We start from the raw sequence: 19,396 nt of genomic DNA on the forward strand, positions 1-19,396 counted from the left end.
TACGAATATAAACATTTTGCCACATATTCTTTCGTGTTTGCTGCTATCTCATTTAAATCCTGTCTGCCTAATAAACTACGAAACTAGAGTGAGACAACAGCAAACGCGGAAGAATATACATATCATGCCATGTTTATATTCGTATTATTCTTATGCCGAATAGTGATACAGTCAGATATGAAGCACGGCAACTGACTAGATTTTTAAATCTACGATGACTGTAATTTCTGTGCAGAATGTAATGTACTAAAGAGGCGTCTGCAAAGATGTTCAAACGAAGAAAAATTTTCGCTAAACTCTCCTTCACATCTTCTATCACATGCAGTCTATTATTTGGTTCCTGTTGATTATTATCAAAGAAAGCAGCAGTGTAAGTAACAACAAATAACAGTCTCTTGTCATTGTTTCGCTAATGAGACGATTCCTCTCTCTCTCTCTCTCTCTCTCTCTCTCTCTCTCTCTCTCTCTCTCTCTCTCCCCTCTTTTTTTTAAAATTGAAAGCGGCGGTAGCGCGCACAACAGCAAGACATGCCGCGAGCGGCAACAGGTCGTAAACACTCATTATCAAAATGCGACAAACAATGCATGACACAGTCCAATAATGCATTTTCAGCTTAGAGTGATGTAAACATCTATAACAAAGAGAACGGCACTTATCAGATCAAAGAAAAACAAGCAATCAATTCAAACCAGGTGAAGCACGTGAAAAAGGAAGGGTACCCGTATAAATCCGGACGGAGCGCCTGACACACAGCAATGGCTACCTGGTATAGCTTAACTGCTAAGTTTATGACTCGAACCAAACTACTGTAGCTGTATCGTCATTCATTCAACCTAAATTGTGTCTCATATTACAATGGACCAACTTTGTTTTGATTTGGAGGTGCGGCCTAAAATGTTTCTCTCCCCTTGAATTTTGAGTCTCAAATTTCAGGTGCGGTTTAGATTCGGGAAATTTTTTTTTTTCCTTGATTTCGAGTCTTATTTTTCAGGTGCGGCTTAGATTCGAGTGCGGCTTAGATTCGAGTAAATACGGTATCTGTATTCTGTATTGCTGAGGCACGCAGGTCTCCTCACCAATTCCAGGGTTCGTGGTTCATAAAAGGGGGGGGGGTCATACTTATATTAAGTATCTTCATTGTTTTCGTTCACATGTGTTGTAAGTCTCTTGTGTGTTTTTTATGCATGTCCATACATTTTCATTGTGTATTGTTATCTTGCTTTTGCATTCTGCCATCTCATGCTCTAATTGTTCCTTGGTATCTTGGTATCTCCTGTTTCACATGATGTTGTTAAACCTAAATGATCTCATGCTGTTACATTTTATTTCTTTTAAATAAATTATAAATTTAAACATTATTTCTTTTAAATAAAATTAGTCTTTTCTGCAGTAACAAATACCTCTTTTATATTATTTGTGAATTTATGATATTTTGTTTCATGATGACATTCTAGGTGGCATTATACAATTTGACAGCGAAGCTTCACTTGGCAAGTTGCTATTTGCTTGCTCCTAGTGGTACATCAGCAAGTACAGCTAAGTATGCACGGCCTGGAGAATTATTTGCTGTTTTGAACCTTGGAAAAGATGTTTCTGAGGACACATCTGCTGGACGACTGATTCTGAATAACTGCACCACAGTACTGCTCTCTGTAACTGGATCAGGTAATATTTATAATAGTTTTTATGTGATTATATTATTTTAAAAGTCTTTCAGTGTTCACTGTTTGTGATAGACTGAAGTATGGAGTTCAAGGATAAAATTTTTACTTGCTGCTGCAAGGTGATCAAGTACAGGCAGTCATAATACTAACCTCAGTTAATGTCTCACTTGCAAAAGCATCAGCTGTACAGTAACAGTCCAGATGGGTTGTTCTGTGTGTGAAGTGATGAGGGAGACAGAGAGAATACCTTTTATTTTCTGTTTCCTGTATTAACAAATATTTTCTTTTTGTGGTTTGTGTTTTTGTGGTTTGTATTTTTGTGGTTGGTGTTATATTTTATATACAAATTTTGAATTTTAGAAATAATTGTTTTGATTGACAAGAGAAATAAATAGCAGCTCTAGATTCTTTCAGGCTTCTAGCTATCCCTCAAGATTTTTGAATGTGTACTGCTTTAGTCTGCATAGGCAATTCTTCTCAAGCCCTAACAGTACAGTGACTTTACTAGCTATGAAGCTACATTTTTTGTATTTGAAGTACACGCTTTCCTTCATACAGTGACGTAACACTGTAATGCATCTGCCTGCAGTTGTGGCAACTCTGGCTGACAGGTTTGAGTGGAGAACAAAGAAGTGTTGTTAATACTTGCAGCCATTCTTCCTCAGTTGCTGCTTCAATTATGTTTATCATGGAGATACGAACAAATACTATCTCTCTATTTCAACTAAATTTTTGTTTTGGTTTCAACAAAACTTGTTTCACATATTCGTATTAGTTACCATCAGTAGTGTATAAAATAAAAGATAATTATTATATTGTACATATTTCATTGGAGATGAATAGTGTTTCCCAGCAGCACACTGAAATTAAATTGTAAATAGTAAGACACTTTAAATGTGCTGTGTGTCAAAACAAAATATCTGTATGAAAAGATTTATTTTTAATTTTGTTGACGACTGTCGATGCCAATGTGAAGAGACAAAACATGTTTTGCCTAAAAACAAAATAAACATTCAGTTTATAAAGTTAGATAATATTTTTTTTATGTACATGATAAACACAAATGAAAGAAGGTATGTGTTAAACGGGAAGCGATAAGATGCATGGGTTTAATGCGGCACTGGTTGCTATCTGGGGCAATAGCAGATGAGAATGGAAAAAAGTGGTTGCCTCAGATTTGGAGGGAGGGGAGGGGGGGAGGGAGAGAGAGAGAGAGAGAGAGAGAGAGAGAGAAGGGAATACAAGGTTTAGTCAGAGGAGTAATTGTGTGGGAAATTGTGGAAACTGGTTTTAAGAAAGGGGAATACATTGGAATGATCATTGTTCCCATATACATAGTTCAGAGAAGGTGGCGGGGGAGGGGCAGGAGGATGCAAATGCTATGATACTGAAGCAGATGTTAAAATCATTGGTGTGATTGAGTGATGCAAGCAATTTTTAATGTAATTCTACTAAAATGTGATGCACATACTATGAATACATATTGTTATAACCTTTAATCACCAATAATTGTGTGGATATTCAGACACATTCACTTAGAAACAATAGCTGGTTACATGATAACAATTCAGTATCTCTCATTCGACTGCCGTGCCGTGACATGCGGCCGGCGCCGTTCATAGCTAGGTGGTGCTCCCGCGCTCAGCCGAGTTTCGGAGCGCCTCTATCGCCGTTTTCGCGTACTGTCGTGGCGGCACTGTTAAATGTCATGGCACTGTCACAACACTTTTCCCCCCTTGAAAAACAAAAAAAAAAAACGCTCACTTCCTTGGAGACATGGACAGTGCGGAGACATCCATGGCCTCTTGTGAGGCCCCGAGAAGATCCCGTGGAGATACACGAGAGTATGGTCGAAAATGTCCAGGATGGAAGCTCGTGTGTGGAACGTGCCTCCTGGACGAGATGATGGGTGAAAACTCCAGAGCAGCATCCATAGGTGTCGTAGACCTGGGGGTGTGCTCCAGCGAGATGGGTCCCGGAGAAGGCGGCGTCGCGACTGGGGCCGGTTCCAGCGTACTCGGAAACGGTAGCATCGTCGGCTGCATCAACACGTACGGTTGATCGGCAGCAGCGGCAGGACGGGCTTCTCGGGCTGGTGGAGGCGAAAGGAAGGGGCGGTGGCACCGGCGTGGCCACCACTCGTGGGCGCATCTGGTTGTAATGGCGAACAATCATGCCGTCGTCCGTACGTATTTCACAAAGTCGGTGGCCGCGAAGAGCCTTGACCACCCCCGGAATCCATTTAGGGCGAGATCCATACCCCCGTGCCCACACGTAGGCACCCATTGAGTATTTTCCCGCACTAGGGGACACAGCACAAGGCCTGACAGGGTGAAGCAGGTGCAGTAGAGGACGCGGTTGGTAGCCATGCAAGAGTTCAACAGGGCTGCGATCACCCAGAGGCGTGAAGCGATAAGAACTCCGAAATTGCAGCAGAGCGTCATCTGTGGAAAAATCACTAAGTAATTTTTTCATCTGGCTTTTGGAAGTGCGGACAAGGCACTCGACCTACCCATTCGATTGCGGATGGAAGGGCGGTGCTGTAACATGATGAATCCCTTGTCCAGTACAAAAATCACGGAAAGCCTGCGAAGAGAACTGAGGGCCATTGTCCGTGACGATCGTGGATGGAAGACCTTCTAGCGCAAAGATTTTGGACAAAGCCAGCGTCGTCGCCGCAGTGGTGGGCGACGGACATCGAACAACAAACGGAAACTTCGAGAAGGCGTCAATCAACAGTAGCCAATAAGTACCGAGGAAGGGGCCAGCAAAGTCAGCATGCACCCGTTCCCATGGCTGCGCCGGATCAGGCCACGGAGAGGGCATTGTACGAGGTGCAGCCAGTTGTTGAGCACACTGACCACACGCAGCAACCATGTGGGCGATGTCCGAATCAATACCGGGCCAATAAACGTGCCTGCGGGCCAGGGACTTAGTCCGAGAAATTCCCCAATGGCCTTCATGCAACAGTTTGAGAACATCTTTGTGAAGAGAGGCTGGCACCACGACCCGTGGAGATGCGGCATCCGTGGCCAGAACAACACCACCATCACGAACAGACAGACGAAGGCGCAAGGCATGATAGTTGCGAAGGGGATCCGATGCCCGGCCCTTGGTCCTGTCCGGCCAACCCCGTTGAACAAAACCGATCACCTGATGCAGGACCGGGTCCCGCGCAGTAGCCGACGTGACCTGCGAAGCTGTAAGTGGAAAACTCTCGACCGCATGACGTTCTTCCTCATCAATGTGGAAACAGAGTAGTTCATCACGATTGAAAACCGGGTCGGGGCCCCGTCGGCAATCGCGACAATGCGTCAGCGTTGGCGTGCCGGGCCGTGGGGCGATAGTGAATCTCATAGTGAAAACGAGACAATATACTTGCCCAACGTTGCAGGCGGTGAGCTGCCTTATCCGGAAGCAACGCCGATGGGCTGAACGGAGAGACCAGCGGCTTGTGGTCGGTGATGAGGTGAAACTTAGAACCATACAAAAAAAACGCTGAACTTTTTTAGAGCATAAATGATAGCAAGCGCCTCCTTTTAGATTTGAGAGTAACGCCGTTGCGCATCGTTGAGGGTCTTGGAAGCATAGGCGATGGGTTGTTCCGACCCATCCTCATACCAATGGGCGAGAACAGCCCCTAGGCCATACTGTGACGCGTCAGTCGCTAGAACCAAGTGCTGACCCAGACGGAATGTGGCAAGACAAGGCGCCGACTGCAAATGAGCCTTCAGGCGGACAAAAGCCTGCTCACACTCATCGGACCATCAGAAAGGGACATTTTTGCGTAACAGCTGATGCAGAGGATGAGCTACCACCACTGCGGATGGAATGAATTTGTGATAATAAGCAAGCTTGCCTAGAAACGCCTGAAGTTCTTTGACCGTAGACGGCCGGGGTAGAGCGTTAATGGCCGCAACGTGCTGACGTAGAGGACGTATACCCTCACGGGACAAGTGGAAACCAAGATACACAATGGAGGGTTGGAAGAACTGTGACTTGTCCAGATTGCACTTCAACCCAGCCGAATGCAAAACCCGATACAGTGAACGCAAATTGCAAAGGTACTCCTCAGTGGAGGCCCCCGTGACAACAATGTCATCCAGATAGTTTATGCAGCCGGGAACGGAAGCCGTGAGCTGTTCCAAAAACCGCTGAAAAATGGCCGGCTCGCTAGCGACGCCAAATGGTAACCGCTGGTACTGATACAACCCACAAGGAGTGTTGATGACGAGAAATTCCTTGGAAGAAGCATCCAACGGCAACTGATGATACGCCTCCGATAACTCAAGTTTGGAAAAGAACTGGCCCCCAGCGAGCTTGGTAAATAACTCCTCAGGACGGGGGAGAGGATAAGTGTCAATGAGGTTGTGAGCATTGACGGTGGCTTTAAAATCACCACACAATCGCAGACTCCCATTTGGTTTAGAAACCACCACAATTGGCGATGCCCATTCGCTGGAGGTAACAGGAAGGAGAATCCCTGAAGCTGTTAACCTGTCTATCTCAGCCTTGACAGGTGCACGCAATGCCACCGGAATAGGGTGTGCCTGGAAAAACTTAGGTTTAAGAGTAATGTGGGCTTCAAAATCCTTGGCACGACCCAGACCAGCAGAAAACACGGACGAAAATTCAGAACACAATCCATCCAGCTGGTGATATGGAATATCCTCAGATATGAGGTGCACATCTTCATCAATGGAGAACCCGAACAACTGGAAAGCATCATAACCGAACAGGTTTTCAATGCTCGCATGATCCACCACATAAAACGTGGGGGGCCTAACAACAGACTTGTAGGCAGTGGAAGCATCAAACTGGCCAATGATAGGAATTTTCTGTTTATTATAAGTTCTCAGATTTCGCGTAACTGGAGACAAGGGAGGGGAGTCCAACTCCAAATACGTGCGAGAATTAATGAGAGTTACTGCAGAGCCAGTGTCCACTTGCATGCAAATGTCTTTATCCAGAACATGAACAGTAACAAACAACTTATTTGTTTGAGAAAGAACACAGTTAACATCCATGTCCGATGCCTCGTCCTCGTCGACAGGAACTTTAGGGGACTGACACACGGAAGCAATGTGGCCTTTTTTCCTACATGAATTACACGTGCCCCAACATTTTGGACACGTGGCCCTGTCATGCTGTACGAAACAACGTGGACAAGAAGGAAGTGCGGAACGAACATGCTTCTGTGGTTGCTGTTGTCGCTGCGAGCGTTGCGGCCCAACGCGACATCATTTACGCGAGTGAACCGCCGCCACATCTTCGTTCTCCTGTGAAACAGGCAAATTGTCCATGTAGAAAGTTGACTGTACAGTGCCTACATCACCATGTGTCTATTTGCGCGCCAGCAGCGTGAGACACTTCAAAGGATTGAGCGATGCTTAGAACTTCTGACAACGACGGGTTTGGCAGTTGTAGGGCACGTTGCCTAACTTCTTTATCAGGAGGAAGCCGTAGAATAGCATCCCTAACCATTGAATCAGCATAAGACGCACGATGAGTGTCCGTGACAAACTGACATTTCCTACTCAGACCGTGTAGTTCCGCCGCCCAAGCCCGGTAAGATTGATGGGGCTGTTTACGACACCGGTAGAACGCCACGCGGGCGGCAACGACGTGGGTGTTTTTGTGGTAATAGTTAGACAATAAGTCACACATTTCTTGGAAGGACAGGGAGGCAGGTTCCCGCAGAGGGGCTAACTGAGATAGCAGCTGATAGATCCGTGAGGAAATCCAAGATAGAAATAACGACTTACACATAGGAGCGTTGACAACGCCGAAAGCCAAGAAGTGTTGCCGCAAATGCTTCTCATAATCCTCCCAGTCTTCAGCGGCCTCATCGTAAGGAGGGAATGGAGGCGGAGAAGGGGATGACAGACTATGAGTAAGTGACGTCGACAGCGTCTGAATAGCAGCCGTCAGCTGTGTTTGTTGTGCCTGAATAGCAGCTGTCAGCTGTGTTTGTTGTTCAATGAGCGCTTGCATAAGCTGTTCCATGTCTGCCCCGTCACGAACACACAAATCCACAACGCAGTGAAGATATCCGACCTTGTCGCCAAAAAGTGTTATAACCTTTAATCACCAATAATTGCGTGGATATTCAAACACACTCACTTAGAAACAATAGCTGGTTACACGATAACAACTCAGTATCTCTCATTCGACTGCAGTGCCGTGACATGCGTCCAGCGCTGTTCGTAGCTAGGTGGTGCTCCCGCGCTCAGCCGAGTTGCGGAGCGCCTCTATCGCCGTTTGCGCGTACTGTCGTGGCGGCACTGTTAAATGTCGTGGCACTGTCGCAACACATATCAGTGAAATTAGTCTGTATTTGAAAATATAATATAATCGCATAGATAAATCTACTCACCAAGTGGCGGCAGGAGAAAACATACATAATGGTTAAGGAACTGTGCAAGCTTTTGGAGCCAGTGGCTCCTTCTGACAGAAAGGTTGGAGGGGAAGGAAGACAACATCATATTACAATATTTGCAGGTAAATCAAATGTAACTTTATACATACAGAACTCATAAGTGTGAGTCATAATCCCTTAGAAAGTCAATGATTATTTTGTAAACTTTTGCATCTCTGATATGAGGGTAGTGGAAATATCAGCAGGAAATTGGTGTTTCAGTGTATGTAGTCTCTAACACAACTTACATGCTTATTGTCATACGCACATTGATAGAATACCAGTCTGATATATAGAAGTACAACCAAGTTGGGGAGTTTCAAATAGATGTCCTTGTCATTGACATTTGATACTGTCCAAGAGACAGCATGATCTTATGGAGACAGCAGGTTGCACATTTGCAAATGCAACTAGGAAGTCCCTCGTCACTTAACACTCCCCCCCCCCCCCCCCCCCTCTCCACTCTCTCTCTCTCTCTCTCTCTCTCTCTGTGTGTGTGTGTGTGTGTGTGTGTGTGTGTGTGTGTGTAATGAGATTGTCACCTTTCACAGTCCTCATTTTGCTACTGCTCCTGAGAGCCAACCATCTTCCCCTCTCGTTACTCTCATTACATTTCCAACCCTCCTTGCTAGCTACATCTCAAGGGGTGCATATGCCTTGGAGCAACCGGGAAATCCAGGCAAAACCTGGGTATTTTTTCATCCTGGAGAAAACTGGGAAAAATCTGGGAATTTTTGAGAATTTCGGGAATTTTTCAGTGTCTTAGTAAAAGTTAAATTTTTGTAATTTTGACCGTTAAGAACTGATACTCTAACAAAGAATATTGCTGTTTTCCACAAATGCAGAGCAATAATGCTGCAGTAATACATGAGTGAGAACAAAAAGAAAACTTAAGCTGCAAACGGAATGTGCCATTTACAACAACAAAATACAGTGCACACACCAGCATTTGCCATCAGTAAAATGTGTCGAAGGCCTTAGGGCGAAGACTATGTAGTATGTCATAACAACGAACTGCTTCCAATGAGTGTGACGTCGCAATCATTTGCATTAAGTTCATTCGAGGCCATGCCAGCTGGCTCATGCGCATTCACAGTTGAGTCTCGCGTGAGCTGTATCTTCTCCTGCTGCTGGCTACTTGATGTGTGACTGTTAGTGATTTTGCTGTTTCCTCTTCCTTTCAAACTCTCAGTCAAATGAAAACAAAATCGATTTCTGAGGCCAGGAGTTACCAAGTGAATTAAAATAACATTCACATAATTACGGAAGGCTGGAATATGTTATTAGTTTCAGTTTTCTAATTTTATTTTATTTCCATGTTTTTGGCTGACAAGCATTAAGTGCCTTCCAGAACAATAAAGTTACTTTTGTCGGTTGGCTAAAGAAATTTGGCTTTTATTAATCTTTCCCTCTGAGGCAGTCAGATTATTTGGAACGACATCCACACTATTGGTTAGGCTCAACTGTTCATTGAATTTGAAGTGCACATTTTCATCTTTTGGCATCTATGGCATTATGCCATAATAAAGAAACTAACATGCGATACTACAATACTTGTACTCCAATAAAAATCTACATCCTGAAAACCACACTGAGAAGCTTAATATCAGATTGGGGCCTACTTTAATGTGAATCCGGACATACAAATGTGCACTTTAAGCTGAATTATGCATTTTAGTATGGTTTACGAAATTCCGATACTCTTGGAGTAACCTCTGATGTCCTCTTTCTTTTATAATGTAATGTAAGTTAATGCTTCATATGTACCAACATGTGGGCTTTCTGCATCTCCTAGCTGTGCACACGCAGTAACTGCTATTTTCTGACGCTCTCTGGCAGCTGCTGAAACAAACCTATTTCTAACAGTTTGCAGGAAAATGTCATGAATGGGTGGTTTGAAAAGCGTTACTTTCAAAATAAATTTCCATTTACACAAGATGAATTATGTTACGTGTGAGAATGCTGGATGAATTTCTTAAATCACAGAGCATTTGACTTTCATTTAAAACTTAACACTTTAAGGACCAACCACTTAGAAGAATTTTGAGCCCAGAAGACCAATCAATTATTCATCATTTAAAAATTTTACTGGCGCATTTGTGTGGCGTATCTTAATGGGTAACACACACAAAAATTACCAATATTACATGTGAAAGTGTAGCTTTCTTGCTGCTATGCAGTGTATATTAATTTAAACTACTACTTTTCCATTTGTGTGTTGCCATTGGCTCACCACATTGCATGTCCTAAGCTCTGAATATATGCTGTCATCCGCTGGCAAGATCACGTGACGTGAGTTATGATTGGTCTACAACAGCACATTGCAGTCTCAATTTCAATGCTTTAGAAACTAACATGCTTTGTTGGATGGAATTCGAATTTATACTTTTGTGATATGAAAATATGCAGCATACAAGTTGCTATACACCAAAGGTCTTTTGAAAGTATCCTGTCAGTTAACCGGAAAAAGTGTGTTTTCACTGGGGATAAAGTGTATTTTTAAGTGGAAAATCTGGTAATTTTTTTTCCGTGTTCGCGCATACGCCTTGATCTCATATCTGCCTAGTTGCAGTACTACTTTCCTCTCCTTCACTACTATCACATTGAGCAACCAACGAGTATTAGACACTGTCAGTGCTGGTGTTCGAGTGTCTTATGGTTGTATTTGGGACAGAGTATATGAGGTTTTTTCAAAAAATTCCACAGCTTTGTCCACACAATTTTTCTACACTTATCTTTTATTTATTGTGCATGGTTTCCTACAAAATACTCACCTCCACAATTGATACACCGCTCCCACTGCAGTTTCTACTTCTGGTCTTGGTACTCCTTTTACTCGATCGCGCGAAGCACCGCCTACGAACATTTTTTTAAAATCTTGTCTATTGTTGCAAATCTTTGTCCTTTCAACGGGGTTTTCAACTTCGGAAATTAAAAAAAAAAAAAGTCTGCAGGGGGCAAGACCTGGAGAGTCCGGAGGGACGAGGCAGCACTGATTTCATTTTTTTGTGCAATGGTCATGTAGCAACAGGGATGAACTTGCGGGTGCATTATTGTGGTGCAAGAGCCTCGCATTGTATCACATTTTCAGGTCGTTTCCTTCTCACATTTTCTTGCAGGCATCGCAACATGTCCCCTGTTGCACGAATTCATGATGAATTAATTCTTCAGTGTTAAAGAAAACCATTAGCATATCTTTGACATTTGACCTGACTGTATGAGTTTGTGTTGCTCTTGGAGAACCTTTCCCGACACATTGTGAAGATTGAACCTTGGGTGTCAACGTCATAACCATATACCCAAGTCTCATCACCAGTTATGATTCTTTTAAGAAATATCTGGTCCTCGTTTGTGCAGTCCAGTCCAGAAGCTCTTCACAGATTGCAAGGTGTAGGTCTTTCTGGTCTTGACTCATGAGCTATGGGATGAACTTGGTGGCAACATGAAGCTGTGTTATGATTTCATGACGTGATCCAACTGAAATGTTACATTCTTCTGTAATTTCTCGGACAGTCAGTCCTTGATTGGCACACATAATTTCGTTGATGTTCCTGACATGAGCGCCATCAGTAGATGTTGAAGGCTTCCTGACTGAGGGTCAATTTTAACTTTTGTCTGGCCATTTTTAAACTGTACCAACCATTCGTAACACTGAGTATGACTTAACCACTGATCACCATAGGCTGCCTGCATCATTTAGTGTGTCTCTGTAAAGATGTTTGTGAGTTTCATGCAAAATTTAATACGGACTCATTGCTCCTCTATCTCTGCGATCTCATAATTCTCAAATTATGCCACACAACGTTCTATTCAATACAGTAATGAACAATAACTCATTGACAAACAACAATGGAACTTCAGGCAGTAACACATTAAACACTGGCATGTGCAGGGATTCCAACTGCATTTTGCTCTGACACACTATTGGCATGAAATTATTAATGTTTCGGAGTTTTTTGAACAGAAAAAAGTGGTAGCTTGTAAGTTAGTCCTATTTTTGTCTTGGTGTGGAGTGCCAAAATGGATTTGTGATATAAATTACATAATTTTTAAATATGAATGTAAATTATTTTAATAGTAGCAACCAACCACTGAACCTGAAAAATATTCTCTCTCCATATAAGTCTTCCTTACAGTTGAACATTTTTGTTCATGTAGAATTATAGAATAAGGTGATATAGTGGTTTTGGCTCAGGACTTGTATTTGAGAGAAATAGGGTTCAGTCCTCTCTGCAGTTATCCCAAGTAAATGCAAGGATAATTTCCACCCAAGTAAATGCAAGGATAATTCCATAGAAAAGGCAGCAGTTTTTACTGTACCATTTTTGCCCAATCATGATTTCATCTCAGTCTCCAGGTATCCCACCATTGACAGGTAGGGAAAGGAAAAAATTGTTTTATTTACAACCGAATTCGGTAATATTTTTTGGCAAATTTTGTTGTTTTTGGTCAGATTTGTTGTTATTCTTGCCAGGTTCATCACTATTTTTGCCAGTTTTGTTGCTATTTTTGCAAAATCCGGTGTCTCTTGACAAATTTGATATTATTTTTTTTGCAGAATTTGTTGCCATTTTTCTTGTCAAATTCAGCATAATCTCCCCCCCCCCCCCCCAGCTGTTTTTTCCCAATTTAAGTATTACGTTTTGCCACATTTGGTGTTCCTTTTCTGCCACCTACCCCCCCCCCCCCCACCCCCTTTTTTTGTGTGCAAAATTTGGTGCCTTTTTCGTCGACATGTCAAGTTTCATTCGGCAGAATTGAGCTGTCATTTTATACAATACATAAACCTTGACCTAGAGGAGATTAGAAGTTGAAATGCAATTTTAATAGTTAATAACTATAAGTTATGAATATTAGTGAACTGCGATCCTCAGATTCATACTGTAACGTTTTTGTATTGGGGAAATAAAAATTTCATGATATCTTGTAAAAATCGCTGATTTTGCATTATTTCCCTAAAGCTGCTAATTTCATAATATTTTTCAGGTTGTTTTCGCAAATTTTTTCTGTCTGAATCGGTGGGACGTAAAATATCAGACTTCCATTTCTTTAGGAAGCATGTCATTAAATATAACGGAGCCCACCATCACACCAATATAGTAGAGCCACTATAATTGTAAAATATTAAATGTCAAGTCCGTAAGGCCTTGCAATTGATCAATACAGCCTCTTACTATTTCAGAGCAAATTTAAGCTAGTTTGTTTCTTGTTGCATGCATCACATGCACAGCAGATCTGTATTATCTGGAATATGTCAATATGTTAAACAGTTTGTGTAACATATACATGTCTCAGATGTAGGACTATTTATGTGTGTTATTTGGAAAAAAATGTTGGGAATATTTATCATTATTAAATTTGAAACTTCTGGAGCACTACACTCCAGCCCAGTCGGTCCTCGGGTGCCTCCAGTGCGATCCCAGGTCCTCTTGGCCTGCTACCCAACTAGGTACAGGGATCTTCCTTGGGGTAAAAAGTTACTGCAGTGATGGGCTTACCTCCCTCCTCCCTCCTCCTCCTCCTCCTCCGCCTCCTCCTAGTATAGCAGCAAATGAAAGGCTGCAGTATACCTGCAGTCAGGCCAAAAGCCCTTTCGCGAACTGAGCACCACAGATTTTACCTTTATATTTAAGTTTGAAGTTGTCTTGCCTCATACTGAGTCTGGTAATTTCAATTTATTGATATTATCTGTAAAAAGGCCACAGTAAAGACCTGAAACTTACCTGTTGAACCAGAAGGCACTGAACACCAATGTTACACTGGAAATGTATTGTGGGGCCTGTTGGTCTTCTGTTGACATTCTTGCTTTAGAGACCCAATTTTTAAACACAGGCTTCTTGACTATTCATAGTAACAGTAGAAATTTTGGTATATTAAGTTAGGTTATATGTTTCAATTCTACATGGTCTAATATTGCTATTGCTTCATTCAATGTAGGGGGGGGGGGGAATGGTTTGAGTTTCTCCCGTATTGTTGAAGCTACTAAAAAGCTCGGTAATTTCATATTTAAAAGAGAAAATTTATGCATACCTACAGAAGTGTGCCTATTTCTAATTCAAACTAAAGTCTGAACTAAATTTTCATTTTGGTCTAGCTTCTGGTATCTGATGAAAATGACCCGATCATATATTTTCAGAATTTGGCAATGTATCAACATATTTCAACTTCTGTCTGTCTCTGATAATTAACAGTAATATCTATTCACATACTCATTGCAACTAAATAATTATATTTTGGATAGTAATATTCCACATATTGCAAGAGTAATCACTAATTTTTAATCATCCCCACGAAAAAATAGTTACATAATTAGCTTCTTTTTTAACTTTGCAGGTACATTTCTGCAGTCCTGGTATACAATGAAATCCCAGCACCACAGTATTGTAGCATACTGCTAGAGTAGCAAAAACAATATGGTGCAGCCCATCTCCATCTTGTCATTGGGCTCCACCATTTTGTTTTGGCTACTTTAGCAGTACTGTGGTGTGGATTTCATTGTGTAAAAGAATGTGCAGATACTGTATGTATGAGACATGATGAAAAAGTATCAGGAACTTTTTAATTTCTTGGGCGTTATCCATACGAGCTTAAAAAAAATTAACTTGTTGGTACACATGTTCCCTTATGTATGTTTGCATTTTGAGCTGTTTTAGGTAATTAGTTTATTGTTGACACTCGAAAAGGTTACACGTTTTTAAGTGCTTGGCAAATTTTTACTTTTGGAAAAGATGGATCAATGAATGTTCAGTAAATTTTGCTTGAAAAATTGAATGTAGCACACCATCACATTCAAAATGTTGACTGTGGCTTTTGCTGACTCTACTTTGAGTAAGACAAGAAGTTACAAGTGGTATAAATGTTTCAAAGAGGGTCGAGAAGGCGTTGAAGATAACCACCACCATGGACAGCTCAGCACAACAATTACTGGCGACAATGCAAAGGAGTAAAGAGGATGCTTCTGGAAAATTGCTAAATCACCATCACAGGGGTTACTGATAATCTTGGCACATCCTTTGGCTCAGGCCTAGCAATATTTTTCGGATGTTTTGGACGTGAAATGTATAGCACCAAAGCTTGTTAAAATCATTGAATTTTGACCAAAAATGACATCACTTAGACATTGCTCAGGAATTGCTGAATGAATTCAACAATGTTCATGAACTTATAAAGAAGATTATAATAGGTGACAAAACATGGATATATGGGTATGATGCCTAAACCAAGGCCCAATTGTCCCAATGGAAACTGCCTGAAGAGGGAAGACTGAAAACAATTCCACAAGTTCGATCACATGTCACGGTTCTTCTCACTGGGCTTCCCCCCCCCCCCCCCCCCCCCCCCAATTTACTATGGCATAGTGCATAATGAGTTCCTGTCGTCTGGTTGTACTGTCAATAAGGAATGCTACCTGGAAGTTATCTGTCATTTGTGTGAAGCTATCCGAAAAAAGCAATCAGAATTGTGGCAAAACCACTCATGGAAATTGCTTCTTGATAATGCTCCTACTCACATCTCAATGCTTGTTTGTAATTTTTCGACAAAAAGCAGAACTGTTATGTTGCCTAGCCACTATATTGCCAGACGTGGGCCCCTGCGACTTCTTTCTGTTCCCAAGCTGAAGAGAACCATGATAGGATGTTGTTTTGTCATCATTGACGAGATAAAAACAAAATTGCTGATGGAGCTGAATACTATAATGAAAAGTTAATTCCAGAAATGCATCCAGGTTTGGAAAGAGCACTGCACAAGTGTATTCTATCTGAGGGGGGTTACTTTGAGGGTACAAAGGTAATGATGATGTTGATTAAAAACAAAAATTCCCATTACTTTCTGATCACACCTTGTATCTACCAATAATCAATTTATTATTACACAACTTCATTTTTCGAGGTCATAGTTATGGCTTTGTGTCTATCTCTTGTACTGCAGTATGCATCATGTTGAATCTCGGTGACTGATGAAAGCTGTGTACCAAACTTGGATTTAAATCCAGACATCTGCATGGTGTAATCGATATTCCTTCATGTGACCTACTTGAGTACACCTCACAAAATGATGCATTGCTTTACTCTAATTCTGTTAACATTTGTTTTGCAATAAGCCATTGACTGTTTACAATGCGTGATTATAAGCAGTGACTACAAAACACTCAATAAGGGCTCTATATCATATCGAACAAAATAGCTACATAATGAAGGAAACTATAACTGTCAGATTCTTTACATATGTTAATACTTTCCATACTTTATGCCGTCACCAATTATCAAAAATTGTAGTAATTTAAGTTTTATGTTTACAGATAAAAACAAAGGTCAGTCTGCAATGGCAGAAGACAGAGACCGAGCAGCTGTGAACAAACTCAGAGTGGTGTATGAGGCACTTGTTGAAGATAAGGGAAAAAATATCATTTATTTGCGTTTGTCGGCTGACACTGTTGGATCTCTTCAGTTGAGACCAGATACTGATCTGAGAGCTGATGTGCAATTTCAACTGAATCGTATACCATACTGTGAGTGGCATTATGCTGTTGATAAAATGTCAGACTTCCGGATTATCTTCCCAGATACTTACCTGGAGCCAAGCATACCATGGACACCTCAGAGGTTAACAAATATTTTACTTACATTCTAGTTTTGGTTTTGCATAAAAGTGATTAAAATGCTGAATTTAAGTCCAGATTATGTTGTTATAAATTTACTGTGTATGATTATTGCTTACGTGTGCATCTGTTGTTATCCTTTTACTGCCAAATAACTATCTAATTGTGACAAAAAATTAACATATGGGAAGTGTTGCTCATGATTTGAAAATGATTATGTCATGCTGCCGGCCACCCCCCACCCCGCCTCCCCATTCCGACCCCACCCTACTCTTCTGAGCTACAGCAGAGGTTTTAGTAAATTAACGAAAGATTCAAAGGCAATGGCTATTTGGTATCTTTTCCATTCTTGATATGATGTAGTGGTGTAATTTTGCAATAACATGGAAAGTAATAAGAATGGTTTTTTTTTTTTTTTTTAATACTTGCGATCTGATTTTGAAAAAGGAAGAAAAATCATGTTGATGGCAACTTGTTCTTTTATTCTTTTAGTGACAAGTGCACATGTAGATACTATGAAGTAAGAAACATTATTTCAAATAGTGAAATATTTAGAAAATGAAAGATTTTGCTGTAGGAAGCCTTCGCATATACAGTGTATGGGACATAATTTCCCAGGCTATATGGTTAAGTTTTCAGATCTTCATTTCTGTGCCTTGGAATATTCAGTGACTAAAATTGCAACATAAGTCTTGGAATTAGTTACTTTCACTGACTATAATTTACAAAAGATGACACAGTCATTATTACTGGTTACGTCATAACCCAACGTGTGTTGTGACCTACCTACATTTAGAAGCACACACTCAGACATTCAGGATTGGCATACTAGTCTGCTTCATTTATTGCTTTTTCATGTGTTTGCAAGGAACATGCTGAAGAACACAGATACTTATTTACAAAAACATAGTTGAGATTTACTATATTCTCCAATCACTTACCAGAATAAATGACTGTCCTGGCCTGTAACTTAGTTGAGAACTGAACAATGGAAAATCCAGGATCGAATGTAACAGTACTATGAAAATGATAGTTGCTACGCACCATATAGAGGAGATGCTGAGTCACAGTTGTGCACAGCAAAAAGACTGTCAGAGAGTGAGTTTTCAGCCAACAAAGTCTTTTTGTAAATTAGACAAAACACACACACACACACACACACACACACACACACACACACACGCGTGCGCACAACTCACACACGACTGATACATGACAGAGATCATGGTTGTGTGTGTGTGTGTGTGTGTGTGTGTGTGTGTGTGGGTGGTGGTGGTTATTTTTGACAAAGGCCTTGTTGGCCGGAAGCTCCCTCTCTGACAGTTATTTTGTCGTGCCAATCTGCAACTAAGCATCTCCACTACATTGTGAGTAGCACCTATCGTTTTCATAATATTATTAGCTGAAAATTGGGCACAGTAGTGCTAGATTCTATTTTTCTAACTAATTCTTGAGATTCAAGTTCTAGTCACAGTGTACGTGACAGACATAGGTACAGGTAGACAAATGCATGTTGGAACCCTGTATAGAGGTACATCCAGACAGGCTTTGCAAGTCCTTCTTACTGCACGAAGTTAACTGAGACTGACAGCTTACTTACAGTCTTTTCTTTAGGCTCATCCACCCAAGGGCACCCTTGCTCACTGAAACTCATGAACTGAGCCTTGTTTGGTATTTGAGGACCTCAAATTCGCAATTGGTGCAGTGGAAATCGGTGATGTCTCAGTGCTTGTGACCTTTTTTGAACTGACGAAAGCATCTTGCACTGTTTTCCTCTACCTTAGTTACAAGACTTATAGCTAATATTCATACTTGGTGGATTTTGTTTTCTTTCTCTGGCAGCCTTTCGTTTTTTGGTCATTACAGTTATTTTATTGAGCATTTAATGCAATAATCATAACTAACAAAGCCTTTTAAAATAACATTGATAAGTATGTCTCAGTGTGAGTTGATTCAAAGTTTTAATTGTTCCCTTTTAAAAATTCTCACTCATATTCCCCACCCCCACACCCAACCCTCTCTCCTGGAAGTTTTAGATTCCATTAACCTGTACTTCATATAATAGTACAGCCCAAGAGATTACCTAAAAACAAAATATTGGATTTTTTGTGACATAATTAAGAAGTTTTAAATGATGTTGCAGCCCTAAATTTTTACAAAAGAAAATTTTATTTGTATACCATCAAAAACATTGAAATGAGAAAAATGGTTTTTTCTGCCCAGAAGAGGGGCAAAATAGAGATTATGTGGTTATAGCTTGTGGATATAACATTACTCATAAATAAAAATGTATTAAATGTGATATGAACAGTTCAATTTGTTGTGCTGTTCATTGAAGAAATGTGGAAAATGCTATCCTTGCCTTCACTACAGGTGGGCCCCCATTCTGCAGTCTCAGTGACTCCTTTCCCTAACTTTCTGATTCTATCCCACTTTCCTCTGTCAGGGAGGAATTAACAGTTGCAAAAACTGGGATAATGAGATAAAGTCATCACTTTTACGCTTATGTATGCCTAATATTTGAGAGTGTAATTTTTTTCCCTTCCTTAGGCAATGGAGTGATATTCTTGACCCAAAACTGAACTTGAAGCAAAAGGAAGCTATTGTTGCCATCACAACACCAGTCACCTACGCACTGCCACCAATTCTCATCATAGGTAAGTAAATGTGTGACATTTTACAAAGGCATTCATTCCTGACATGGTTGTATAGTC

General features: G+C 41.1%; 1 protein-coding gene across 1 annotated transcript in view; it reads left to right on the forward strand.

Annotated features, from left to right (window-relative positions):
* Positions 1-19,396, forward strand: part of LOC126175761 (probable helicase with zinc finger domain) — a 166,564-nt gene that overhangs the window by 45,352 nt on the left and 101,816 nt on the right. The window contains exons 5-7 of the mRNA XM_049922733.1: positions 1,456-1,666; positions 16,383-16,686; positions 19,233-19,339. Coding sequence (XP_049778690.1) covers positions 1,456-1,666; positions 16,383-16,686; positions 19,233-19,339 — 622 coding nt within the window. The remainder of the gene's footprint in view (positions 1-1,455; positions 1,667-16,382; positions 16,687-19,232; positions 19,340-19,396) is intronic.

This window comes from Schistocerca cancellata, chromosome 3 (genome assembly GCF_023864275.1).
Source record: "Schistocerca cancellata isolate TAMUIC-IGC-003103 chromosome 3, iqSchCanc2.1, whole genome shotgun sequence".
Classification (NCBI taxonomy): domain Eukaryota; kingdom Metazoa; phylum Arthropoda; class Insecta; order Orthoptera; family Acrididae; genus Schistocerca; species Schistocerca cancellata.